Genomic DNA, 27,900 nt, shown 5'->3' with positions numbered 1-27,900 from the left:
AAAAATTAATAATGCTAAGAGCCTGACGGGACTCGAACTCAGAACTTTCTGCTCTAATACTATATGAAACAACCGTTATATTCAAAAGAAGCTGTTAGAGAAAGATATTTATATATTTTTATATTTAACACTTATCACACAACTAATACACTAATCTAATAAGTAGCCCACCCAGTTCCTGCAAAAATAGCTTTTCTAAGCTTCTTATGTGTTGCGCTGAAACTCGCAGATTTAATACAGACGAGAACTAAGTCTACCAACCATAGTAATATATATACATACATAAGAGCGAATAGAGAACCCAAATAGTGGAAATATACAACACCATGAGACCCAAAATACAGCGTAAAACTCGCGACACAGATGTAGGGTGCAAAAACCATAGTGCGGCTGCACTATGAACGACAACATTGTAATTCTCGTGCGCCGCAAATGCAGTATCTTTGATCAGGCATTCCTTCCTGAAAGAAGAAAAAATAATGTGACATGGTTTTCCATATAGAACTTTCACTTAAATTGTTGATCGTACATTCAAAGTTACTCAACAATGTATGCAAACAGGCCGATTAATCTCAACCGGCAGATTAAAAAAGAGGAAAGCAGCATTATATTCTTTCCATGAAGGGAAACAGGTTGTGTAAAGTACAGATTTTTTATCGAAAAGATTACCACAAATACAATCTAACTGAAAAAAGGGTTTTGTGGGCCATATTGCATTTTCATGTCCGCTGAGGGCTTCTACTTTTTAAGTAGCACATTTTAAGTTATGCATAGACTGATAAATATCTAATGTTGTGCGCACTGAAGTCAAAAACAGAAAAGTTATATATAAAGAAAGGTCAGATTATATTCTATCTATATACCTTTGTTCCTTTCCTCCTGAGGAAGTTTCATGGATCTCAGCTTGGACATTGAAGACCTGAAAGTGTGTATCAAGGGCTGTCCCTCATCTTCATCGTCTTCTTCTTCCTCTTCGGCATTTTGTTCCGATCCGCTAATAGAATCTTCTTCTTCACTGGAATCATGCCGGTCAAAAAGCTTCTTCCCCTGTAGATTGCTTGCTTTTCGGGGACGGCCTCTACGCCTGACAGGATTCCCCTCCTTTTCATCTGAATAAATGTTACAGCATCAGGGGCGCAAAGAATTCTAAACAATAAATATAGTTCAAATGAAAAAGACAGCAAGAAGAAAGAAAAGAACTAATCTAATACGAGAATATCAACAAAGTCAAAATATGATCAAACTTAAGGTGCTTCCCTTGTTTTTCTTTATTCAAGCTTCTGTGTACAAACTCTTTGGACTAAATAGTTATTTTTATATGGGCTTTGCTTGACTTCCACATTATTGTCATTACTTATCTGGAATAACAAAGAAACACACACACACACACACAGAAACTGAAAGTACCTTGCAATCCATCATTCTTAGCATATTTCTCATGCAAGTGTTCAACAAATGTGTAATAGGGACGCCAGCCACTAGGATCTTCATCAGTGTTAACATTCTCTGCTCTCTTCTCAACATCCTTCAAACTGAGATCAAGCAAACAAGATATCACAACTTAGCTTCAAAAAAGTGCCTTGAGAAATAAAAAAGCACAAAACCAATAATGACCTACATGTCTAAGATATCCGAGGTTGGAAGTTTGGATACAAATGGTAAAACAGCTGCCTCCAGAAAGTACAAATGCTTCGGCGCATCTGTAAAGGCAAATGAGACACCAGCACGGACGATTTTTAGGATCTCTGACTTGTGCTTATTTCGAGCAGCACCTATGAACGTTCCAGAAAGCCGAGTAGCCAAGTCCTTGCAATCTGAATAGGACTTGCTTATCGAGTTATCATTATTGCCCTTGGAAGCATCAACCAAGTGCCGCTGATATGCCTAATTGGAGAGAATTTATAACCAGAATTAATGCCTAAAATAATAAATCTTGCTCATACTAAACAGAGTCAACTTGGTTATATTGCGATTTCTTTTGGTCAGAGGTTTTATGGTTTTGATTTACTTTCCTACAATGACTCTCTAAGGAGGCAGCAGAGTTCTTAGTTTCCTTGCATGCTTATATAAGGAAGGTTCTAGTATCGGCATAAAGAACCAATATGTAAAAAAAAGATCCTACTGTGTTGTCTATTGCTTACTGCTGTCTCTCCAAACAGATTAACAAGGTAGTCAAACACCCTTGCCTTCCTCATAGATTAAAGATCAAGCTCTCTGAAACCCTTCTTATAGTCTCATTAAAATATAGCTAAAATGGAAATACTGATAAAGATCTAGGTTTCCTCAATTGATTTTATCTCAATATTTTTTTTTTTCCAGCAGTGATCCAATCCATATATATCTTTTCCCTTCTTTCTCAAAAGTAATATTAAGCGATTCTCATGTGTCAGTATTAAAAGTCATACATAGGACATTTTTTTTCCCTAGTTAAAGCATCTTTTGTGGTACTTCTGTAAATAATCACTTTGGTTAACTTGCGTATTAGAACTTGTCTGGTTTCCATCTGGTTATAGCTTCTCCGAAAATATCCTTTCTCATTTCATTGCACAAATGAAACCATATTTCACAGTAGTAACTACCTTTAAGAATCAGTTGTTCAAGACCATCTGTGAAGCCATGGTCAACAAATCTACTTTCCGAAAAGATAAATACTACTATGAACAGAATTTGAGGGTTTTTTCTCTATGTCCTAGAAAATTTATAATTTTTGCATATAGAATTAAGGATGCTTCTCCCGTTGTACACACCGCTATTTCATAACATTGGAGCAAAGCTCCAAACCGCTGTTGTAGTTTTTTTTGGGCTTCTTATTCAAATGGGGTGTTTTCGGGCTACAAACTGAACTAGGCCTAAGCCTATTTGCAAATTCTCCATTTTAACTAGAATCCAGTCAGTACAACAACTCTCCAAATTTCTTCTGGTGTGTACATTGCGGAAAGCAACAAAAAGGAAATAATACCCGTTTTAGCGCCTCCAGAAAAATAGTAGGCAGTTCATGAAGTGCATCTTTCTTTAAAGCTGTAATTAAATGTTTGATTATCTCTGAAGTGCTGGCCCCATGAATACCAAAATGCGAAATAATCTCTGGAGCAAGATAATCCTGCAATAACAACAGATTACATGACAAAACATATATGATCTAACAATAGCATTGCAGGACATAGAGTGGATATTGTGAAAAGAATATCAGAGAATTATTTAGCTGTTTAGTTAATCAAGAGAATAAATCAATCTTAAGAGAAAATTTTGAGAGAATAGTTCAGTTATTTACTATTGAGTTGGGTTCCAATTTCATAGTATGACAATTTTGGGTGACTCCGCCGAACACATTTGTTTAAGTGGGAAAATCTTCAGTGACTCTGCCCAACGCATTTGTTTAAGCGGGAAAAATCAATTTCGATGTTATTTTTAGCTATCTGCCTATCCATAAAAATTGTAAAACTAAATTCAGCAATAAGAGGAAGTTAAAGGATTCTAGTTAATAACCAACTTGCCATAGGCAGGTGTATATACTATCACATATAAGCACAAATAAATGCAGATATGCAGAGTCATACTATGGGTTTCTCTGCAATATGTCTTCACAGGAGCACCAACTTCACATAGTGGTCCAAGTTTTTCAGGTAAAGTTTTCCCATGTGGTCTCAGTTAGTCGTTATTTGGGACTGTTTGTAGATTGGGCTTGGTACAAATGGTCCTGGACTATTTTGATGAGGTTTCTCGTGGGCTAATTGTTAACTGTGGTCTGCACATGTATGTCTTCCTCCTCCGAGGATACAGATACCTCTTTTGGACGTAGAGAATAGGGCTTTATTATATGCCAAGTCCTTCCCATATTTAGTTGTATATGTGTCGAGCTTAAATGGGCCACATTTTGCTAGTAGGTAGACTCAATAATATGATAAAACCAAAAGATTACCGGACCCTTCTTTTATTTTTCTTTCATTTTTTTTTTTTGGTAGGTAAACAGCATTATTAAGATAAACTGAGGCACTGTTACAATCGTTTACTTACCAAATGAAAGAGTCAAATGCACAAAAATGTAGCAGCAATTATATAATCAACGCAAATAAGAAAAAAAAAGTAAGAGTTATATTATTAATATTACTAGTATCACCCACATGGAACAGAACTAAAGGTGAACTTTACTACAAACTTATACCACACACGGGCATGCTAAATCAATATGAACCACAAATTCTGATGAGAAAGACAAGAATTATTATTTTGGGATAGGTTTATATCATATCACAAAAAAACAAATAAATAAATAAATAAAACAAAAAAAAGTTTACTTTAGTGTTCTGTGTACCTTAGAAACAGTATCAGTAGCTATTAACTTTGCAGCAGCAATCATAACTGCATCTCGATTAGCGTCTTCAATGTATTCTTCATTTGCATCTTCATCTTCAGTGTCATCTGAGCATTATATACTGCTAAGTCAGATGCTTGACAAAGAAACAGAAGATCGGATATACGAAATTAGCAACGGAATTGTCAGAGACAATTAAACATCAACGCTACCGAGAACCTGACACATTGAGCAGTTGTTCACAAAGCTTCCAAAATTTCTCGAGAACAGATATATCTGGGGAGTATCCTAAACTTTCCAGTTTCGTAGAAGAATACTTCGATTTTCTGAATAAGCACCACATTTCAGCAATTATGATGCAGACCTATAAACCCAAGAAAACAATCCAATTACTCACCAATAAATCCTTAAGCAATCAGATAAGGAAGTTATCTGTTATAGCACAAGTTGTTGCATTGAAAAGCATGTATCACTTCGCTACATTATTACTTTATCTCTTTGCCAAGTAATAAGCTTAAATAAAACTTACTCATTACTACATGTATCTCTTTGCCAAGTAATAAGCTTAAATAAAACTTACTCTGTAGGAAAGTACGCTCCTATTTCTTCCTTCACTTGAAACTTTAGGCAGGGTATCAAGGAAGTGATATAATTGCTCAAACAGCACACTTTGTTTGGATGATAACTCACGAATAGATGTTTCAGCGGGATTTTCACTATCAATCGACTGCAGACACCAGGCCACATGCAGGTACATGTTGAGAAAAAGAAAGCTCTTTACCTGGAGGAATAAGAAGAAGAAGACATCAATAGGAATAAACAGAACCATCCTAATAAAGTACAAAATCCAGTTACCCATATGACTATCCTACGAATTACATACCTCATTATCAAGATCTTTTAGATCCCTGAGAATGTTAAGCATATCTTCAAATAAGCCATCACCGGGAACTGATTTTATCAGCTGCAACTCATAAAGCCTCTTCAAATTAACAAGAAGAGAGTATTCATCATCACCTGCCTGAAAGGTTCTTCATGTTATATTTCCCGAGACAATTTTACTAAAAGCAAAGATAAATGACACATACCACTACATCTTTAATGGCAGATTTTAGCTTTGCTATCAGCTCATTTTCCAGATCCTTTAGCTTAGTCTGTGAATAATCTTGAAGATCCGCTTGACTCTCAGTAGAACAAAAGGTGATAGACTTGATGCAAGACCTCAATGCATCCTTCTCTCCATGTTTGAAGAAGGCATCAGCAATGAGTTGAAGAATGACCTTAAAATTCTGCAAGAATGAATTAGCACCAATTACCCTTTGAGGCCAATTACTGTAAATAGGGGGAAAAGCCCCAGCTCATCCTGAATTTTAGTTCAATTTGAGATGACCTCTCAAACTTCAAAATGACTGTGTGTGTGTGCGCGTCCATTTATAGTAGCCAAAAACCACCTCCAGAGGGGGTTACGTGAAACAAATCAGTTTGTTCAGATGGTTTTTGGTCACGTTCAAAAGTTCAGGGAGGTGATCTCAAATTGATTTAATATTAATATGCTTGTAAATATTGTGAAGATATATACAACACAAAAGAAGTTCATTACCTGCTCCTGCCTCTTCAAAGAGTACATCTCAAGTTTTAAAAGTAAAACTATCTCGACTAAAGGAGATATCTTCACTTTGTCAGCTATATATTTGCGTAAAAGTTGTGGGTAGCTCTTCATAAGGGCAGCTGTTATTTCTCGCTTACTATTTTCCAGTGCTTCCTGCAAAATTCATTGCCTCAATCATAACATCAACAAAAAAAAAGTCTAAAATGCTTGCATGGAAAAGTTCATATTTTTAACCAGAAAGGAATATGTGGTGACAGAGACTATAAAAGATTAGTTAAATAAGGTAGAAAAAACATAGAACTTAAAAAGGTCAAATTCATTGAAATATTTTTTTTTTCAAATAAATCATAATTTCATGCGGCACTTGTTGACTTAGCTTAAGTGCCATATAAGAGACACCTTTCAGCATAGCATGCTGGCAGGCACATCATAGAAAATATTATGGCCCAAAACGGCAAAATGAGGAGGACAGCTTAGTAAGCAAAATATAAATAAATGTATAAAGTGCCCACCAAAAAAAAATATACACACAAAATAACTGAGGTCAAGATGAATAAGACAAGCTCCAAGAAAGGAGAAGCAGAATCAATACTAACTGGACAACAAAACTGGAAAAGAGCATGCCACAGAACAACAACAACCCTTCATTTAAGATAGTCAGGAAAAAGGTTCCTCATAGATGGAAACAAGGTGGAACATCCAGGTAAGAATATCACTTATAATAAGAGAACGAAATTTTGTCCACCTTAAAGAGAATATAATTAGGTAGAGCATAGGCAGATTTCCTATCGCATGGAAACTGATTAGTTAGAGCAAATAATTTTTACTTTAAAAAATTCAGCTAACTCCAGCAGTTAGACAAGCCAGACAACCAGATGAACAAGGACATAGACAATGATCGGCACATCTGACTTTATTCAACAAGAATCGTAATTAATAATGTTCCATTTGACACTTCCAAATAAGCAGTTCGGTTAAAAGAAAGGCGTGAAAATCCCGTAGTCATCTCGTAGGCGGAACCTATTATCCCATAAAGTCAGAATTACTAAGGCCTCACCCTAGCTAAAAATCAAACACCTACAATGTGACCATTAAAGAAAATCCCTATATGGCACAAGTTACCACCATGAAACTTATCTTAAGCTTCAAGATCCAATCAGGATCACAGTCTTTTATACACTACTTCACTTCAGTAGAGGTACGGAAAACACAAAAACCAAATATATGTGAAAACTTCAAATGAGCAAATTGATTACAATAAAGCATCACATATTGAAAGTGTGAAAAAGAACAATACATTCAAACCATAATTTCGTAGCCTAATTCATAGAAAATAGTACTTCTAATTACACAACAGCAAAAGAATTTGTATTATCCTAAGCACTAAAGGAAATCATATGGACACACATCTGCCAAACCTGACAAATTTATGAAATCAAACAACTGATTAGAGATTACTTCAAGGGGCTCAATGAAACAAAGAGAAAAGTTCAGGCACCTACATCCGTGTGATCTAAAGTTCAAAGGTGACATTTTCTGCCCAGAATTTCAGGAAACAAAGATAAAGCTTTTACATGGTCACTATTAACAATGCTAGGCACCCATACCTTTTGAGCTTTAGTATAATATTGCTTTCGATTGTCAGTAGCAGGAACAATCCTTTCTCCCACAGCCTTTTTGGTGGAGGCATGAAACAACCGAACCAGATTGGTTGCATCCACATCAGTGAGTTCAATCATAGGATTCTCGTCAAGGAGCATAGAGATTATACATTTCCAATCCTGCACAACCGATAAACAAAAAGGGATCATCATACATTGGTATTAGTAGTAGCATTCATTGCTTAAGCAAAAGATATTTAATCCTTTCTTAAAAAAGGGTAAAAATGTTATATTCTCAAACATACTTTCAAGGCCTTCATGTCATCCCAAATATCATCAATCACATATGCACCCAGGATTGGATCATCAGGAAACTCTCTCAGGATTTGCAACAGTCGTCCAAGATGAACCTCCGAGGATTCACCATCTCCACCTAACATAATATTCTCCAAGAGTGACCTTCAGAAGAATAAAGCAAACAAGTATCTGCACAAAATAACGTTGATGACCAGACAAATTTACCAGACGATCCTGATTCAGAGTTTTTAACATTCTGCGCGATCAAGTGGTCATATACCAACTCTCCAATCGCACGCCTAATCATAGGAGGTTCATCGATAAGCAGATCATACAATGGCCCCAATTCATCATCTGTCAAAAGCTGATGTCTGCACAAAAAAAAAAATGGATATATTTTTTAGAGGATATTTTGTTTAGAGGATCTCGCCAGTTCATCTATTTGAGATGACACAAGAAATTTGTCACCTTAGCAGTTGTTTCAACAGTCCTATTGCTGATACAGCCACTGATATATCAACGTCATCAGCAAGCTCAATCATTCTGTTGCAAAATCTCTCAGTAAAAAGGCCAAGAGATGGTACATTTTCATCCACCTCATAAAGGTTTTGTAAAGCAAGAACAGAGGCTTTTCTCACAGCAGAACTCTTCAAAAGAAATTACAAGCCAACAAATTAGCTTGATTAGAAGCAACTGAGGATGTCATATGAATAAGCACATATGTTACCTTGTCATTCAGAGTCCAGCCAAGATACTTTAAATACAAATCTTGCAAAAAAAGTGCTGGATAAGAGGCAATCCAGGTACCAAGTGATCTGATACACGACATCCTAATTTCTGCATCAACATCACGATACCTGTGCATAAATAACCTGCAAAATGCCAAGAGAGGTTAAATAAACCTATAGAAATAACTTCATTCTGCACAAAGAGGAAAATATACAAGCAAGGATTTAAGTGCCGTGGCACGGGGCCGTGCCGAAAACTTGCTGGCATGGTACGGCACGGTGTGTGCCCGGCCGTGCCGATGCGTGCCGGTCACCAAAAAATTCATATGTGCTGACACATAATAGCATGAAATATTTATTTTCTTTAGCAACAAAATGTTCTAACTGATTATTATATTTTTTTTATCAAATTTTTTGAATTATATTGAGAAAATTACTTACTAATTTAAAAAATAGAAGGTTTTGAACTGTGTCATCGGCACAGGAGCTGTATCGTGCCATATCTTGTTAGCACGATACGGTACGGTAGATACAGCCCGTGCCGATGGGCACTTAAATACTTGTATACAAGTTCTTCATTTGGGGACATCTTACCCTGTAAATATCTTCCGCATTAACTCCTCCATAGCAGTTATCTTTTCATGAGTCTGTGACAGCCTTTTGCTGAGAGACTCCACACGAGGTCCATCATTCTTTTTCTTTTTTTCAGCATTCAACTGCCTTTGAGTAGTTTCACGTTGTGCACTAAGTATTTTAGCAACAGCAATAAAAGATGTGACAAGCTGGAGACCCACCAGTGATGCAACTAGACGATAGACCCTTGGAGGAGTACTGAAATACGGTAACATTAGCATAACAAGAATAATACATTAAAGATAATAAAAGACTGGTATATATAAATACATGCATGATAGAGAGCGAACGGGAATGTGGTAACTGAAAGCATCATACCATGACAAAGCTATGACATAATCCGCACATTTCTCAAACAAGACTTTATCAAATAATGGGCCATTTTGACACTCAAGTACCAGAGAGTTCCAGAATGATGCGAGATTTTCCTTGAAGTTTTTTAGCTCTTTCTGCTTTGCACCGTAATAGTCTTCTACCTCACCCTAAATTTCATAGAAAGTTAAAAGATAGGTGGAATTGAAAGAACATTTATACAAGATAAACAAAATATCCATTTGAGCAATAAAAACAGAGAATGAAAAAAGAACAGGGCAACAAGCATACATTTCTTGCTAGCTGTACAAGAGCGACCACTACATCATCTACATCTGTCTCATCAAGAGATTCCGCATCAAGTTGATATTTGGCACCGCAGGCCTATAATTTGCAGCAAAATGGTAGGCAGTTGATGAACAAACTAAAGAGAAGCAACAAGCTAGTTTGAATGCAGTAACTGCAGAAGATTACCTCAAAAAGCATCATTAGAAGATCAACCATAGCTGATTTGGAATCTGCCTCGTACCGCTCCACCCATCGTTTTACCGCATGGTCAATAACCTTCCCATTGAACTTTACAACATCTGTGAAGAGCGTTGAGAAAAACGAACTTTGCATTGACGAAATGTTATCAAAGAAGCAAAACTGATTTCTGAATATTACTTAGAAAAGTTTAGCAGGTTCTGGCCATAAATAGTCATTCCAGCAATTAATGTCGTGGTAAAATTAGTTCGAAAAAGGTATAATTTAGAGCATAAGTGTGATCTACTATCTAAGTAATTACTAAGTAATCGAAAGTTTGACAGTTATAACTATCAAGAACGAGCAACCGTCCATCTTTACGCTATCCACAGAACATAAACAACAACCAAGCTACTCGTGCAGTAGCATGTAACAGTATTTAACAATAGATTCAAATAAGAGCACTTCCCGAAGGTAAAAATGTATGGAGACCCCCTCAACTATAAGTAATTTTGAAACGGCCCCCTCATCTTTACTTCTTTTGATTGACATCCCTCCATCATTTTATCTATGGAATGAATTATTTTAGTCAAATAAATTGAGGATTTTATCAAATTCATTGATGATTTCATTACATGTAATGGCTTAACATATAAAAACCAAAGCAATAAACCGCTAACAGCCAATGGAGCTATTGAACTTAGAAAATTTATAAATTAACTAGCCAAAACAACTCAAATAAAAAAATAAAAAAAAAGCTAAGGGAATGACAATCGAAAAAAGCAAAGTTAAGGGGCCTATTACAAAATGGCCTACGGATGAGGGAGATTCCATACATTTTTACCTTTCCTGAACCAAAAATGGTCCACTTTACAGAGTAAAACACCTAAATTTGCAGCTAAATGTACCAAACCTACATTGCCGAGCATTTCGAAGAAGTAGTAGCATCATGATTCACCTTAAAGAGGGTCAGTTTCTAAAATTTTCCATACAGAACGATAAGTGGTAATTATAACATGTTAATAGCAAGAAGAAGAGAAACCAATCCACGAACCAATCAATCTCTGGTCGTCCTTCCACCCGGCGGCCCGTGCGGCGGCCCCGCGCTTCCTCTTCGCCCTCGGGGCGAGCTCGTCGAACGACTCGTCGTCCGACCCCTGCTCCGCGCCGCCGGGGCTCCCCGCGTCGGTCGATTTGCTCGGCCCGCCATCGGCCGACTCCAAAACCCTACTCTTCCTCTGCGCCATGAATTCAGCTCCAAAAAAATTCAGAGAATTTTAGCGTTACGGGTCTCGAATCAATCACCACAAGGAAAAGGGGGAGGGCGAGAGTAGGGGATACTCACGGGGCGACCGGGGCGACGGCGAACGGAGGTCTCCGAGGCCACCGCGACCTCCATGGTTGGGAATTGGGAGGAGAAGGAGGACGACGAGGAGGAGGATGAGAAGAGGGGAATTAGGGTTTCGGTGGGGTTGGATCGAGGAGTAGAGGAGCGAGATTTGGGGAATTGGGGGTGAAGTAAAATGAAACCCTAGCGATTTTGGAGGGAAATTAAAAGAGAGGGAGAAATGGAGAAAAAGAGAGAGTGAGAGAGGTGAGGTTTTACATTTCTTAATGGGTTTAAACAGCTCTTTCATTTTTTTTACTTTGGTCAAATTTATGAATCTTCTCAAGGAAGGAGAAGCCAAATACGAGGTAGGATTTCTAATTTTATACTTATTTTTTTTGTATCTCACATGCTATTTAGGAGATTGAGAATTTAAATTCTAAATGCGCCTTTTAGAAATTTAATTTTTAAATTCTGCACGATTCTATATTTTGAAAGAAGCTTCAAATCGAAGATTGGGCGAAATTATTGTATATCATAGTGTAACAATGGATACATCAAATTTGAGCGTTACAATTTACATAGTACAACAACGGATGTAGAAATTTTTTTTGTATAAAATTTTATCTCGAGCGTTTTAGTGTTATGAGCATAGCAGATTGTCTTATAACCAGAAAATGTGAAGAAAAATAAGAAAAATAAAAGAAGTTTTCATTCAGTAGTTGATTACACAGCATATAGATTGGTTTAAGTTAACAAATATACCATTTCTATGATCTTATTAGGGTCCGTTTGTTTCAACATAAAATCATAAAAATAATTTTCGACAGAAAAAGAGTTTATATTTTGTAATATTTAATTTGTAGGGAAAAAAATTGATTGAAAAAAATTCATACTTGTTTGGTTTAGTAGAAAAAATAAATTAAAAACTTTTACGCAGCTTGCTTGAATGTTTGTTTTCTGCCGGAAACCAACAAAAAAAATGAAAACTTCAATTTTTTTTCAAATTTGCATAAATACTTTTACGAAAAAAATATTTTACGTCAAACCAAACAAACGAAAAAATATTTTTTATACCAAAAACAATCTTTCAGTTGGTTTTACACTGGCCCGAACCTAATACCCCCTTATACTGAAAAAGAGAAGATGAAAAGAGATTCCCATGTTTCATTTGCATAATGCCCTGGTCCTGGTTAATAAAACTCACTCACTTAAAAGAGAAAATTATTTCTAATTCAACCAAATACACTCGATATGTAAGTATCATAACATTTTAGTCTAAAAACAAAAACGTAGAGAAACAGAAAAAGCCATTTTTTTTCTGAAAAATCTCACTTTATCCACAGTACCAGTAGTGGGCACTCTCTGTACATTTTTTTATGCCAAGTTTTCAGTTACCTTTTTGATACCAAGTTCTTTTTTTTCTTTTTCTTTTTTTCTTTTTTTTTTTCTGAGAAATTGGTAACATGTTTTTATTTTCACTTTTCGCTGAAACATTTGGCACCTTGTTAACTGAACACAGCATCCAAAATGTTTTCAGGAAAATCAGAAAAAAAAATGTAGATTTGTGCCTTTAATTCTCTTATTACAAGACATCAAGTGTTTACATCCAAGTTAACAAGAGTGTCAGAGTTTAAAATTAGCTCCGGACAGTGTTTCCGGTACAGAAACTGGAAAAATATGATCTCCAGGATCAAAATTATTAGGGATAATACTTATTCCGCTCGGAAAGGTGAAAATTATTCGGCGGGAGATGGGTGGCCTACAATATCCAGGAATGTTGATCCTTCGCGGCGTATCCTTCGAGCCATGTCTGATGGACGTGCAACGATGAAAAGGAACCTGGGTTCTCAGGCTGAAATTACGACATGAATAGGAATTTTAGGTTAAGGTGATATAACGGAACAAAGAGATAGGATTCTTGTCGAAGATTTACCTTCGATTTCAGAATGACACTAGTGAGACAGCAATGCCGCTCTTCGCCTGCAATAAGAGTCCGTTCAACGTTAGAGGATTGTTTTGCAAGTTGAGAGGAAACAAAAATTAAGCGAAAACATGGCAAGAAGTTGATGAAACGACACTGAAGGTGCGCCAGTAAAAATGAGATGATGACATTAAAGATAAGCAAATAAAATTGTTTATATATGACAACCTACTCTAGTTGGCCATTTTTATCTATTAAGTAAGAAACGATCATGAATTACAGTCAATAAAAATATTTTGGCCAATTACGTACGAAATAATCTTAGGTCGAGCAGAAGCAATTTCCACTTTTATGGCCACTGAGTAGTACTGACAACATTTCAACGAACTGAGAACAAAAGAAGCCTACCGTATTACCTCTATTTTACCATTAATTACTACATCTCATTATTAAGAGTTTATGAGACGCTCATATAGTGAGAATTAGTGGTTTGTTTAAACGGAATTCGATATCCTCTAGTACCGCTGACAAACCCAAATAGATATAACTGAGATAATTACAAGTTGGAAACCAAATGCATGGATCAAATTTTCAGCTATGGCTGATCATTGAGGCAATTACAACATAATGTACCTACGCAAATTCTAAACTACTTTGATCCTTTAATTCACCATTATTATATAAATCGCTATCTAATAGAGTATTTTACATGTATCAAGTTCATTATTGCGTGTTTTTAACTTTCATGAAAAAGGCATCTATCATTTCTTATCACACTGACTAGTCTTCAGGTTGATATTCTCTCACCACATATTAATAATAAGATGACCATTTAATACATATAAATCACGGGTAACAAACTTTGAAGCAGAAACTTAAAAATGAACAGGTTAATGAATGATGTGAAAGATTAAAAATATGGTATACATAGAGAAGTAAAGAAAGGATGTGGAAGATTAAAAATATAGTCTACATATTAGCAGCCCATGAGATCCTTCCAAGCATAATAAAGTGTTTCATTTTCTCATTACCCACAATCTCAGAAATTTGATCGAGGATCAGGGTATAAACTTAAAATCAGACAAAGACTTATAAACAAAGTAATCCAACGGATAATAAATTAGTGAAAAAGCACACCAAACAAGAAATAGCCAACAATATATAAAAGACTGCAATCATACAGGAAATATAAAGATAAGAAATTCGTTTGCAGTAAAAACCAATAAAACTTACCATCCAACTCCCATTTGTCAAACTTCACCAACCAGGCATCAGAAGCAATCTGTGAAGTAAGCATTCTATCCAGCCAAATGCGGAATTTCTGACCCTTTTTATCACCATAGCATGGTCCAAATGCATCAATGGATTCATGAAGTGTGTGCTCAACACCAGACGGGTGAATAATGATTGCAGTTGGATCCTACCAAACCCGCATAACAACTAATCAGCTTTACAAAATTCAGAAAAACCCAGGGCGCACTCAGAATGAAACTTTGATCTATGCTTCTGATGAAGTTCATAAGCACGCCGCGATGTTTCAACAATGAAAATAGCAATAGTTTAATCTTCATTTCAAGATGGCAAATCCATAGGTTGTTAGCTAACATAAATCATGGAAAAGCCAAATTCATAATAAGACAAAAAGAAGAGAAGAGAAATCAGTATACTCACGCAAAGACTTTTCAGATTCGAGATAGGCGAGTCAGACATCTCGACTTCAGCTCGGCGAAACTTTTCACAAAGCATATAAAACTTAACAAATTCATAAGCAGGCCCGATGTTGTCTTCCTTTAAATCACTATCTCTTGGGGAAATATTTGGACCTAGTCTGAAGTGGCCAATAGCTTGAATAATCCCAGCAGCACACCTTTCAGTTGCGTGAATAATCTTAGGGTTGTCCTTTGCATTTTGTGCATGCCACTGCAGTAATTCCTCTTGGGCATTGCTGACCTGAAAATATAATTGAATTTAACCAACTTTATATAGAAGTAATCATAATCATGCAGAAGAATTTCACCCACTAAATGCCTATATGGCCTTCTTTTCAACTTACCATGACACCGTAGACACCAGGAATGCTGAATAATTCTGCGTCATTGCCAGAGTCCCCGCAAACAAGAGTATTTTTGGGACGTTTCCCACACGACTCGAACTTCTTCAGCAAATATGCAAGAGCTTGCCCTTTGCCAGCACCTTGTGGTAATATATCAAGATCCATTCCACCACTATAAATTATTTTCACATCTAACTGGTCAAAAATAATAAACAGAAAATAGTCAGCAAACTATAGCCACGAAGTTGGATAAATATTTCCTGCTAAACCAAGATTAATATTCTTACACTCCAGTTATCTTACCCCACGTTTTTCCAGGAGCTCTGAAAGAGACTTTACTACTTCTTGAGCATTCGCCTTGTCAATGTAAAAGCTAATCTTGTGCGGTCTCTGTTCTGTCTCAGACTGTATTTATACGCATCGAAGACATCTCGTTAAACCTTTTCATTAAATTGCTGGAAAAAAGAAAAGTATTCACTAAGGCCGGAAATTTCACCTGGGGTGATAGCTGAGGAAATTTGGCAGTTTCCTCAAGAACAATGTTCCTGTCCCATTTCTGATTTAGAACTTCTTCCCAGCCATCATCAGGCACCATAGCTTCGCCATAGGTTATCTCTGTACCGACAGACATGATGGTGATATCTGGCGTTAACATGGGTTTCTCTTTCCTCAGTTGTTTATAAAGTGTGGGCGATCTTCCAGTCGAAAAAACCAACAGGGAATTTTGGCGGTAAAGAGCCTCCCATAATGCGTTAAAGCGAAGCAGGGAGAGGTTCTCAGGATCATGGTGATCGACCTGCAAGGTGAAAGCTAACGAAGTGAACACTGCAGGAACTGTCTTATTTAAAAATAAAAATAAAAATTCTAGACTAAATACCAAGATCCACAATTGCACTTTATCACTCTAATTACCCCATATATTTTTATCGCTTTCATCTCAATAAGACGGACTTTTTCAGATAATTTTGAATTCACAGGAAAGTGAGCAGCAAGTATAAGGAAGACAGCAAGCTTATATAATTACTTAAATCAAATTAAGATTCTGTTTGTAAGATTAAAATCACGTAAGCAGACTAAGAACAAAGTGTCCGATAAAGCAATAGTTTTGCAGGACTCTCATGAATAAGAACAAAGTGTCATTGTAACTATACATCTATTACTGAAACTTCAACTTAGATAGGTTTTGGTATAAAAACTACACCATCTTCCAACCACATATTTGTTGCTCTCCATGAATTAAACAATATATATATATATATATATATATATATATATATATATATATATATATATATATATATNTATATATATATATATATATATATATATATATATATATATATATTGCAAAAAAGGTTGAACTTATTCAAGACAAATGCAAGGCGTAAGCGCAGGGCTGGTTTGTAATATATCTTTAATTCAAACCACACCATCGTATGATCAAGATCCGAAACGATCATGAGGCGAGCGGGGCCATCCAGCCGATTCATTTTGGTGCAACTGGTGCAGTTCCTGCAAAATGAAGATCCAGAAGTTAGAATTTTCAGTACATCAACGGAAAAACAGAACAATTTCTGATGAACTGACGCTTGTTACATTCGACGAGAATGCCGTATAAATTTTGATACCCTCTCACTGAATAATAAGCCATTCTGAATACATCTTTTCACTGACACCCCTCAACTTTCCCTTTTTTTTTGGTTTTAAGTTTCTTCAATCAATTAAATTGGGAATTTTGTTAAATCAGTAACTAATGAAGCTACTGGTCATTGATTATTACCAAAATCCGCACTTTTTCTAGCTGAACAGTACTTAGACACACGACATTTTTTTAACATAATCACCGAGTAATTATCAAAATCCCCCAATTCGATTGATTGGAATTAGGGGGTCCCCATACACTTTCACCTATAAAAGATATGATGAAATAGGTGTGAAATATCAGGAGAAACAAAAGAACCTCGTCCTGAAAAATCAAATTCTTTTTTCTATTACACGCTCATAAGATGGTCGAAACAACAACAATTCACACACACTCATCAAAACCGATCCAATCAGATACAATCCGAAACAACTAATAACAAAAAAACTTTTACCAGAGAGTGCAATCGATAGTGGAAATCGGAATGCGAAAAGGGAGAGAGGGGGGCTTACAGAGCAGCTAGGGTTAGGGTTCGAGGTTCAGATCGGCGGGGCGAAGCAGAAGCAGACGCAGAAGCAGCGGCGCGTATAGCTTTTGGCTGGCTCAGGAAGCGCTTTTGGGCTAGCGGAGGAAGAAGAGGAGGAGGAGGAGGAGGAGGAGGAGAGGGAGACGATGATGGGGAGAGGGAGAGGGAGAGGGAGAGGGGGAGGAGAGGGCACCGCTGGAGATGTATGATGGGCATCTAACTACCGCTTTGGACTCGAAAAGTGCGCGACGCAACGCGCTCTTTTGGACGGCGAATCGCGACGGGGGGAATTTGGGAATCGCATCGCGGGGGAAGATGCTTTTGGGACGAGCGCGGGCGCGCGTGCGGTGGGAAAATCGCGTTTTGGGGGAGGAGCGTGTTGGCACTGAGCAATACCATTCGGGGTTTTTAGTGCAATAGTCCTCTTCTAAAATTTTATTTTAAAAATAAACCTGTTAAATTTTTATTCGTAGATATAGTTCTATAAAAGTGGTAAATGGTTCACCATTTTTAAAAACGGTGAACCATTCACTGTTTTTTTTTTTTTTCTTACTTTATTTTTTATAATTCTACGATGGTAAAAGCGGTGAATGGTTTACCGCTTTTATTATTTTTCTACTTCTAAACAGAAATTATGAATGCGGTGAATCATTCACCGCATTTAAAGGTCTATTTTTATAATTATTCTTTTAAAAAAATTATTTTTATAATTATAAAAATCGATAAGATTAGTTATAAAAAAAATTCATACTATTCATACTCCCCATTTTGTTTTGGGATAGACTATATTTGGAGTACAAAAGAGTGCGTAGATCTTACAAATTACACCCTCCATACTAAATTTTAGAAAAATCCAAATAAATGTTTTGGTAAAAATTGTAAACATAAGTTACTCTCTGAAATGACAAATAATAAACTTTGGATAAAAAGTGTAAAATGTTAAGTCCCACCAACAGCATTGCCTTTAATAGAAAACGCTGGGGTTATAAATAATTTTTTTTATTATATGCAGTTGAGAAGTTCATTTTGATTAATTTAGTTGAGATCACCTCATAAATAGATAAAAAGTTTATATTACTTACTTACCTTTATTTAAAATTACTAAAATAAAGTTACTCTATCCAAATACTGCAGTTCAAACTGCCATCAATTTGAACCCAATTCTAGCTGCTGTAAACCCTAAAACCTAAACCCTAAACTTCTTATGCTGTTGCAACTATAACAATTAAATTCAAATGTATCAAAATAAATATTAAATTTTAATTTGCATGTAGTTTCAACTGCCATGAAATTACAACTACTAATAACCAAAGAGCCTCTAAAATGCCTGCACAAACAGATTGCATAATCATACAATCAAAAAAAATAATTAACATTTTCAGTACGAGACAAAAAAACTGATCAGAAAATCTTCAGCTATAAGAACTACAAGAACAATTTAATACGCCGTCGGCTAATTTTTAGTCTAAATACACCATACATCAACCAAAGCACAAGTTTGCATGTTACTCTTGGACCTTCAATGCCATCCGATATAAGTTACATATATTTTCATCACAAAGATTTAGCTAATTCATCGACATACGAGCATCAGTGATAACTTCACGTAGTACAATGATACAAAGGGAGCCTCATTGCAATCAAATCTGGAGCATATAGATGGTCGTTATGAATATGGGTGGTGTCTGTGCCTATCTTTGTCACGGGACGAGTGTGCGCTGTGGTACTCGCTGCGATCTGAGAAAGAGAGAAAAAAGAAACACGGAAAAGAACAGCAGCATGAGAAACAAGGATCTTGATTCTAATAAAATCAAAAGTCGTTATTAAAATTAATATACCTCGTGATGAATGATGCCTCAGCTTATCTGAATGGCCTGCAAAAAATGAGAGAATTTTCAGATGTGAAACTACTGACCATTGAATTTGTCTGAGTTAAAAAGAAATAAATCTTCCTCATATTGTAATCATAGGCCGAATTGTAAAGAATCCCGTAAAAATCACGACTTTTTTGAGACCTATATATTATACGCTAAAACCACAAAATTTCATTATGCCACCTACTCCGTCACTTACTATTTGGTGATATTTATTAATTTCCTCACAAGTCAATAAGGTGAAATGTAGGTTTTAAATTTTCATATGATGGCAGTGAGAAAATAAAGATATACATAGGAGCTTTTCTGCACTTTAGCAAATTGAGTACCACACTAACAAGATGAGTAGAAAATTTAAAGAGAAAAATACAATGGTATACCTGAGCCTTTGTCCTTTGAACGGTGCCTTCGTTCTTTCTCTCTGTCTCTATCTATCTCTCTCTCACGCTCCCTTTCCCTATCAGAGTCTCTACCTCTACTATCACGGTCAGATTCTCTACCTCTGCTATCGCGATCTCTACCCCTAGATCTCTCCTTTTCTCTCTCCCGTCCCCTTTCAATGCTGGCATCTAACTTGTAGTCACTCTTAGACTTCACTGTCAAATCTTCCTTGCCATCAAGCTCAGCAGGCACATTTTTGCCATCATCTTCGCTTTTCTTTGACTCCTTTAATTTGTCCAAGGCTGCTTTAATCAACGCATCCTTTGTTGATCCAGTATCCTTGGGAGTGCTCGAATCATTAGTGGTCCCGTTATTTGGACTTTCCTAAGTAGAGGCAAAAGAAAATCCGTAAGCACTGCAACCAAACGCCAAAAGAGTTGGAAAAGAATGCGATGGGAAAAAACTATGCCAGACACCCCTGAACAAGTTGTGCAATTGCAGATAACCACCCAAAGCTTGAAAAGTTCAAAAATTTATGTCCGAACAATATGCCTATTTCAATGAACCACCAAGCCCAATTTCCATTAGTTTACCCTTAGCTAAGGTCTCAAATGAAAGCCAAATGACTCGAACAACCCCAAACTCATCTAGGCATTTCAAAAGGGGGGAAAAACATATAGTTTTAAGGTCATACAACAATCACGTGTCGATGGGAGTTACAGAATTTCACAGTCACAGGTTGAAGTTTTTTTTTTCTTTTTTTCTTTTTTTGCCCCCACAAACCTGTTTTGTTGATTAAAACAAAGAAATAGGTCATCTGGTCTTTTTTTTTTTTTTTTTTTAAAATTATGCCTCTCCAAAAGTAGAGCAGTCATCTCCAATGACTACATGAGGATCCTGCCATATCTTTCCCTCATGCAATGCACAAATAAAATAGTTAGCAAGGTATTTCCAGTTTTACCTTCGGAGCCTGGGTATCAGGTGTCTTGTTCAACATAGTAAACGAATCATTATCTTTACAAACTGGGATATACTGTGCCTTGGGGAGGCTGTATAGTTGAGCTAGAACTCTACAGACTTCCTGAATTCCCACCTCATCTGCATCAAAAACGGTCCACCAAGGTGGGTCCTCAGGCAGGGGAACCTGGAATCTCCGAGCTGCCGCATATACGACTCCACACGCTACTACTTCACTCTTAAATCGCACACATAGTGTTGTCCGCAAGCTACAAAACAAAAGGCAATTCACATAAAATTTATACCATCCAACAAACAAACGACCAAATTGTAAAGGATAGCAGAATAGGATTGAGAAAGGATCGACCGAATTAATTCTTTGAGTAGATGTGAAACATTCTGTGTTCTTAAAACAGCTGCAGTACGTGCTGCTTCAGGAAGCTCTTCAAACAAGTCCACAGAGCTCTTTATAAATCTTATCTAAAAGATTATCGAAAAGTTCTTAGCATCATTTTCAAATTGGAAACTTCAATTCATACTGTCATCCATTCACAATATATATAAAAGGATTACAGCGTTTTTAAGATTAAAAAATGTCTTCCCCCTTCTTTCAAATAATATGCTTTGGGGCGAAGAAATTGTAATTGCCAAGATTTTGTCGATATCTAAAACAAGGTTATTGCTCAATGGGAAGCCAACTAAAATTACCCAATGTAGGAAGGGATTAAAAGAGGCACTCGTCTCCTCTACTATCTGATTTTGTTGTAGGCAACCAGAAAATAATGATCAGAATAACAGAAGAGTCCAATATTTTAACTATTCTGAGCATTCAACTCTTTTTTGCAATCAACTGCCAAAATCTAGAACATCTAGAAGAAAACATTCAAGCTAACATAATAATGTGATGACAACATATGGCTCACTAAAGAAGAGTTCTTTGGTAGATTAAGCCTTATATCTAAACAAAGTTGTGCAACCTAATAGATTCACCTACATATGACTCAAAAGAGGCCATGTTGACCTCCTTTTTGCCCCCCCTATTTTCCTTCATATTCAGAAGTTTCTAGGTGCATTCCACAGCTAGAATTTGTCAATCACCATTCCTTGTACTACAACATAGATCAGATTTTGAACACCAAAATCTACTATATTACATGCTTTGTCTACCTTTCTTCCAATTCTTCTTTTCCCTGTCAAATATTTAGACACTACATTAGGTAGGTTATGCCTTTCTCGTGCAAAAGTTGACAGCAAAAATTAAGTTCTTACTATTGATCAATTTCATTCAATTCATATGTGCTTTCTTTTCACAATCATTATATGCAAATGGACAAGACCAGCTCTGATCCAATATGAAACAAGCACCAAATTCAAGCTATGGCCTTTAAAGTCCATAAGGAATAACCATTTTTTTCTAAGCATTTGCCACTCCTTCAACCATATTGTATCCTCACTTTCTTTTCGACCTCATGGTGGCTACAGACCATTAGATAAAAGTTGGAAACTCACGGCCGCCATAATGATGTCTTAGTTTTGAAACACAACTCCATTGCAGAAGTACGTGCTTCATCAAACTATTCATCATGCATACAAATCAAACTATCACGAAGTACGATGTTAAGCTATTCAAAATTATGTAACAAACAATGTTGCAACCATGACCTAATTATCTGGGACTTCTATTCCTCGTCGGACCCAATAACATCTAACCACCTACTTTGGGGCAGATTCTTTGTAGCCCAATGTGCATAAATTCTCTGCTCACCGTTGACGTGGCAGCGATCCAACAGTTGAATGGGTTGAGTTCATCTACAAAATCTAGACAATTAATTAGACTCTTTTTTGGGTAAAAACAGAGATTTCAATGATATTCTACCTTTCATACAACCGTTGAATCACTGCCATGTCAGCAGTGAGCAGAAAATTCCTGCACACTCCACTACAAAGAATGTACCCCTAGAGCTACCTATATTCTCTTTGAATCCCCCTTTAAGTTGCGACATAGTTGAGTCTAAGTTACGTCGAACCATTACATATACTCAACACGAAACTAATTGGGCATAATTGGAATCTAAGCACAAGCCGCTAGTTAAATTAGTTCCAATAATGTAAAGGTTCAGATGTAGTTTCTTCAGATCCCCCCAATTACCATTCCTAATGGGTTGTGTCAAGCTTCAAATTCGTATTGTGTTTTGCCAAACAAACAAGATTGTGTGCCCTAGACAAATTAGTGGTGATAAATAACCAATGTAATACAAAAATGAAGACCACCAAACTGAAAAACATCTAGCTGAATCTTTAGCTTAAAAAATATAGGACATGCAAATATACATACACTATAATATATCCAGAATCTTAATTACTTTAGGCAGTGTTCAGTCAGGTATTAGGCCCTATCACCTAAAACACAATGCATGATCAATTATTCCATGAAGTAGATAAGAAATAACAAGTGTATCCCAGAAATATAAACCCAAGGGTATGGTGGAATTGCATGATCCCAATGGATAGGTCCTTACGCAACTAATTCACACTATCCCTAGGGCAAGTAACCGGGCATCACATGAAGAACTATATTTGGGAAGATTTTTCAGTAACCTGCTCCTTGACAAGACTTGCAACTTAAATTTGAATGACCATGCTAGCCAACTTTACACATTTATCCATATCAAAGAAATATCCAGGTTTGCTGATCTATATTGTAATGCATTATTGTAATACAAATGCACTTCAAACATATCAAAACTGACATGCATATCATGCTTCAAACAAATAGAACAGAACATAAAAATAAAATTTAATAAGACAAGAAGATTTCTAACAAGCTTGATATGAAACTGTTTGCAAGAGCAAGTATTTCTCCATCATTACCGTGATAATTCTAAGACGTAGACAAGCAGATTAACATGCTGGAAAGTGAAAATACATACTTCTCTAACCATGCAAAACTTCATACGTACACGATAGCATCGGGAATGTAAGAATAAGAGTTAAGAATATATGGTTTTACTAGTTACAACCATGGCACATAGGATACCCATGGTGACAGGCACATCAAAGTGGGTTTCATACCCGTGACCGACAACTCAAGTCTAAGGGTAAATGTTGTGCCCTCCAATATTGAGCAACATAGTCATGGAGTCTCTACAATAAATCAGTTTTAAAGCGTTAGCACTTGCGATGAGATGAAATACATATTTGTATGGACAATTGACATCAGATAGACCTTTTCACTAAACAACGGAATCAGAAATGTAAGAAAGTCTGTCCACATAAGCATCTGACAGAATAATCTAAAGGTACCATCTAATAGTCTAACTGGCACATTAGTGAAGTATCTGAGAAGAAATACCTGTCATTTGCTAGATTCCAAGCTTCCTGCCTCAACTCCAGAGGTGTTCCAAGTGTTGCAAGGTAGTTTGATATAAACTTATGTGGATGCTCGACATGGCAAATGAAACCCATTTCTTTCAGCAAGTGTCTCTCGGTCCTAATCAGATCGTTCTTTAGGTCTGAATATTTCTACAAGAAGGATGAAAAAACCAGAAATTCAGAATGTGACATAGTACGAAAGAAGCACACATTGCTTTGGCAATATAAAACGGCACAAACAGAAAACGACTAAACAAAAGGCTAGATTATGGAGGTCTATATGTAAATTTATGAATCAGCAAAATGTTATATTGGAAACTACCAAACATAAAAAGAGCTGCAAACTTTAGTATTTCTGCAGAATAACATAGAAAATAGAAGAAAAGAAATCTACCTTTGAAAAGACATCCAAGTGGTCTATTGGCAGGTTCTCCCGTCTGCATTCCATTCGATGAAAGACAATAATGACATGCTTTGCTTTTCTTGGACTCTCCTCCAGCTTCGAAGCCAGCCAAACACAGCTTGCAGCAACCCTCTGAAGTCACACACCCACACACAAATCTTAGTTCCCACCATCATAATTTCCATTACAAAGAAAACAAAAAGGAGAATCGACGTAGCAACACAAAGAATATTTGGATCCTTACTTTCACACTAAATCGAGCAAAAGACTTCTTGCAGTAAAACCGATGGAAAAGAACCTGCCCTGTGGCCATCACAGCTTGAGGCCTGTGGCAGTTAAAAGAATGCACCAAATAAAGAACTGAAAGAACCTAACACCAAGAAATAGAATATCAACAAACAGAATATCTTCAGAATATTAAGTTTGAAATGTAGAGAAGAGCATACAGCCGAAGCAGAATGCCGCTCTCCTGTATAAGGTCACAACCGTAGATCCTAAGCGTGGTCTCTGTTTCTTCATCAATCCCATCCTTTCTTGAGGGGGAATTCTTTAGCTGCTCATCGGTGAGGTAGAAGGTGTCAATGGCAGTGTATATCATCCTGTCCACGAAACAAGAGAATATGTGAAGATAAAACTTTTTGTGGACTGGAGAATTGTGGGAGGCAATCATATTGACAAACGAAGAGAAGCGGAAGATCAGGGAATACAAAAAATAAGTTTTGCATCAAAAAGATTATGAGCTGCTCGAATAGCACATAATGACATCGGAATCGGTATCTTCCATCACAATGTGCGAGCACGAAAAGAGAAGCAAAATTAAACTCTAAGGCCCCATTTGGTGCGGAAGATAGGATTTGCTGTCTGATTCATCCCAAAATCAACCAAATGAGAGTTAGAAGCTGACAATTCATGCTGTATTCCTGAGTATCTACAAACGAGTCCATACAAAATTGGAAATTTCACTTCCCATTCAGATATGAACTGTTTAACAAGGCCAATCAAGTGAAATCTTACAAATTTATGAGGCAAACTTCAAATTCGCCCTTCACTGCATATTAGACTCACGAATACCGCCGGTTTTTTATATATTGGCTTAGAGACATCGTCTACTACTAATTCCAGTTACTTTAAACAATCATATTAATCGTAAGAAATTAAAGGTAGTAAACAAACCGGTCCACCTTTTCTTCTCACAAAGATCCTGTTAGATCTCTTTAATCCATTCCCTCTCAATGAAACATCAACACAAACACACGCTCATGCTTAAACCAACGTGCATCTTTAATGCAAAAGATCAACAACAAACCAATTTTCGGACAAATTAGTTCGAGCATCTAGCAAAGCAAGACAACACAGGGTCCGTCGTAGCGAGAAACGAGAGCTCACCTTGCGAATCTCCTCTTTTTGTGACCCAGGGTCCCAGAAACCCTAGCCGCCGCCTCCCAATGCGAAAGAGATCGGAAGCAAAGAAACAGGGTTAGGGTTTCGATCGCGCACACGCAGGAGTGATAGAGGGGTCAACTTCACCGGCGCGGGCGCCGTCGCCGGCGTTGGCGGTGGCGGCGGCGCGGGGAACGAGAAGGAGAAAAGAGGAGAAAGGGTTTCCGTAGCTTCGCGAAGAAAGGAGACGGAGAAGGTTTCGTTTCGATTATACCCGACTCGACCGAGCCAGGATTAATCAAACCGAAAACGGGTCGGCAAATATCCGATCCGACTCCGAATCCGATATCTTTTGGATATGGGTTGGGATTTTACTGTCGGACTCGAATCCGGATTTGGGTCTCGATCTAGAATATTTTTCGGATTCGGGTTCGCTAAAGTTCCTCCGATTCGAAATCAGATTCAAAAATAATCCGAATCTGAAACACGTTTTTTTTTTTTTTTTTTTACAGTTTTCTAACTTTTCTATAAATTAAAAAATTTACATGTATATTGATTTTTCTTGTTTATAACTATATATATTTGTTAAATATTTAATTCATATATGTATTCGTTTAATATCTGACTCATATCCGAATTTGTTTTTACCGGATATGAATTTAAATTTTAGTATCTGATATCAATATCTAAATCCGTATGCGAATTTGACATAAAAATATGAATATGGATATGAATTGGTACTATCCGATTCATATTCTACCCGTTTTCGTTTCTAATTTTTTATTTTTTTGTTATTTAAAAAAGATAAAAGATAAAGTGATTATATAAGCATTTTTTGTTTTTCTATGTCTTTACTCTTCAGAGCTTGACTTTGGTATTATATTCAACAAATTTTTATTATTTTATTTGATGAATTTGCTGACTTTTTAAATGCTTTAATTTAACTAGAATACTGAATTTATTAAAATAACAAAAAAATGTTAAAAAATAAAATTTTCATAAATTAAACTATAATTCGACTAAAATAAAAATTCAAGTAAAAACTCAGGTAATTAACACATGTGCTTAAGAATTAATCTTTTTTTACTGCAATATTGAATTTTGAAGACAAAACACTTTTCTCACAAGTGTGGTTTTTTTTTTATTTTTGGAATAGCTGACTAATATTAATTATTATTGTAAATTGATGACAGATTAAAAATTTAGACAATTATTTATCTGTCTATATTTATATATAAAAACATATATTTTAAATTTTAGTTGATGGATAAATAGAATCCACATCCACAACAAAATTTAAAATTATTCTTCTACCACAAAATTATATTCATACTTTCACCTTTTTTTGTACTGAATAAGTCATAGTAAAAAGAAAAAAAATCATACCCTCTTTTTCTTACCACAAAAAATTCATGTTTATTCTTTTGCTTACTAAAGAATGACAAAATAATTATAATGTGCATAGCATGTGCTATACAATTACAAAATATTAAACATGAATAAAAAAATAAAAAAATTTAAATTTTAAATAATTATTTATAAAAGGCAAAAGCTTAAATGATCCTCACATTAAAAAATGCCTTTTAAAAAGGATTCATTGATAGATTATCCCCACTTTTGTTCTAAACCAGTAAACCACTCCTTTTTTTCTTTTCATTTGAGAGAAAAATATAGAATAAATAAAAATATTTTTAAAAAAATTATGATAGAATGAATAAATTTAAAAAGTTATTTGATTGGTTGAAAATACTATGGGCGTGTTTGGTTCGAAGTCGGAGTCGGAATCGGAATCGGAATCAAAATAAGCTGGAATCAGAATCGAAATGACTCATTATCTAATTCTGTTTGGTTCATCACCTGAATCGAAATCGGAATAAATCATTCCTATTGTTGGTGTTTGGTTCAGATGGATACAAAAACGTAATTAAAATAATATACTAACATTATCTTTATAATATATTAATTTAATTCAAATTAAATATTAAATATTAAAAATTTACATCAAAATTTTGAAATAATGTCAAAATTTTAAATCTATTTTTTTTAAAAAAATTAAACTTTGAAGTTGAGTGGATAATTCAAAATATGAAACTAAATTTTGATT

At 35.9% G+C, this 27,900-nt stretch overlaps 3 protein-coding genes across 6 annotated transcripts; all 3 read right to left on the bottom strand.

The window, feature by feature from the left end:
• Positions 176-11,579, bottom strand: LOC109728078 (sister-chromatid cohesion protein 3). Its single transcript, XM_020258376.1, has 22 exons — positions 11,303-11,579; positions 11,012-11,195; positions 9,967-10,079; positions 9,784-9,876; positions 9,499-9,662; positions 9,142-9,378; positions 8,547-8,691; positions 8,288-8,466; positions 8,045-8,190; positions 7,828-7,955; positions 7,529-7,702; positions 5,913-6,074; positions 5,401-5,601; positions 5,196-5,333; positions 4,893-5,093; positions 4,532-4,676; positions 4,313-4,419; positions 2,960-3,100; positions 1,619-1,884; positions 1,408-1,532; positions 864-1,109; positions 176-461 (listed from the first exon to the last, which is right to left on the bottom strand). Exons 1-22 carry the CDS (start codon positions 11,354-11,356, stop codon positions 448-450), a joined length of 3,363 nt encoding a protein of 1,120 aa, XP_020113965.1. The 5' UTR covers positions 11,357-11,579; the 3' UTR covers positions 176-447.
• On the bottom strand, positions 12,833-17,623 carry LOC109728239 (probable sucrose-phosphatase 1). The gene is made up of 9 exons (XM_020258605.1): positions 17,416-17,623; positions 16,692-16,773; positions 15,758-16,057; positions 15,565-15,666; positions 15,262-15,456; positions 14,880-15,158; positions 14,442-14,628; positions 13,221-13,267; positions 12,833-13,139 (listed from the first exon to the last, which is right to left on the bottom strand). The coding sequence occupies exons 2-9, from the start codon at positions 16,749-16,751 to the stop codon at positions 13,047-13,049; spliced, it is 1,263 nt and encodes a 420-aa protein (XP_020114194.1). The 5' UTR covers positions 16,752-16,773; positions 17,416-17,623; the 3' UTR covers positions 12,833-13,046.
• On the bottom strand, positions 18,911-26,055 carry LOC109728136 (cyclin-L1-1). Of its 4 annotated transcripts, none has more exons than XM_020258473.1 (9): positions 25,803-26,055; positions 24,863-25,015; positions 24,661-24,776; positions 24,408-24,548; positions 23,994-24,163; positions 20,646-20,910; positions 19,684-20,068; positions 19,268-19,303; positions 18,911-19,166 (listed from the first exon to the last, which is right to left on the bottom strand). In XM_020258473.1, exons 2-9 carry the CDS (start codon positions 24,942-24,944, stop codon positions 19,096-19,098), a joined length of 1,266 nt encoding a protein of 421 aa, XP_020114062.1. In that variant the 5' UTR covers positions 24,945-25,015; positions 25,803-26,055; the 3' UTR covers positions 18,911-19,095. The 4 variants fall into 4 exon arrangements, with proteins under 4 accessions (XP_020114062.1, XP_020114060.1, XP_020114061.1 ...); XM_020258471.1 differs by having other exon boundaries at positions 24,661-24,742; XM_020258472.1 differs by having other exon boundaries at positions 24,903-25,015.

Source organism: Ananas comosus, linkage group 23 (genome assembly GCF_001540865.1).
Source record: "Ananas comosus cultivar F153 linkage group 23, ASM154086v1, whole genome shotgun sequence".
In the NCBI taxonomy this organism is placed as follows: domain Eukaryota; kingdom Viridiplantae; phylum Streptophyta; class Magnoliopsida; order Poales; family Bromeliaceae; genus Ananas; species Ananas comosus.
Note: the sequence above shows the minus strand (reverse complement) of the source record. Positions and strands in the feature narration are given on the sequence as shown.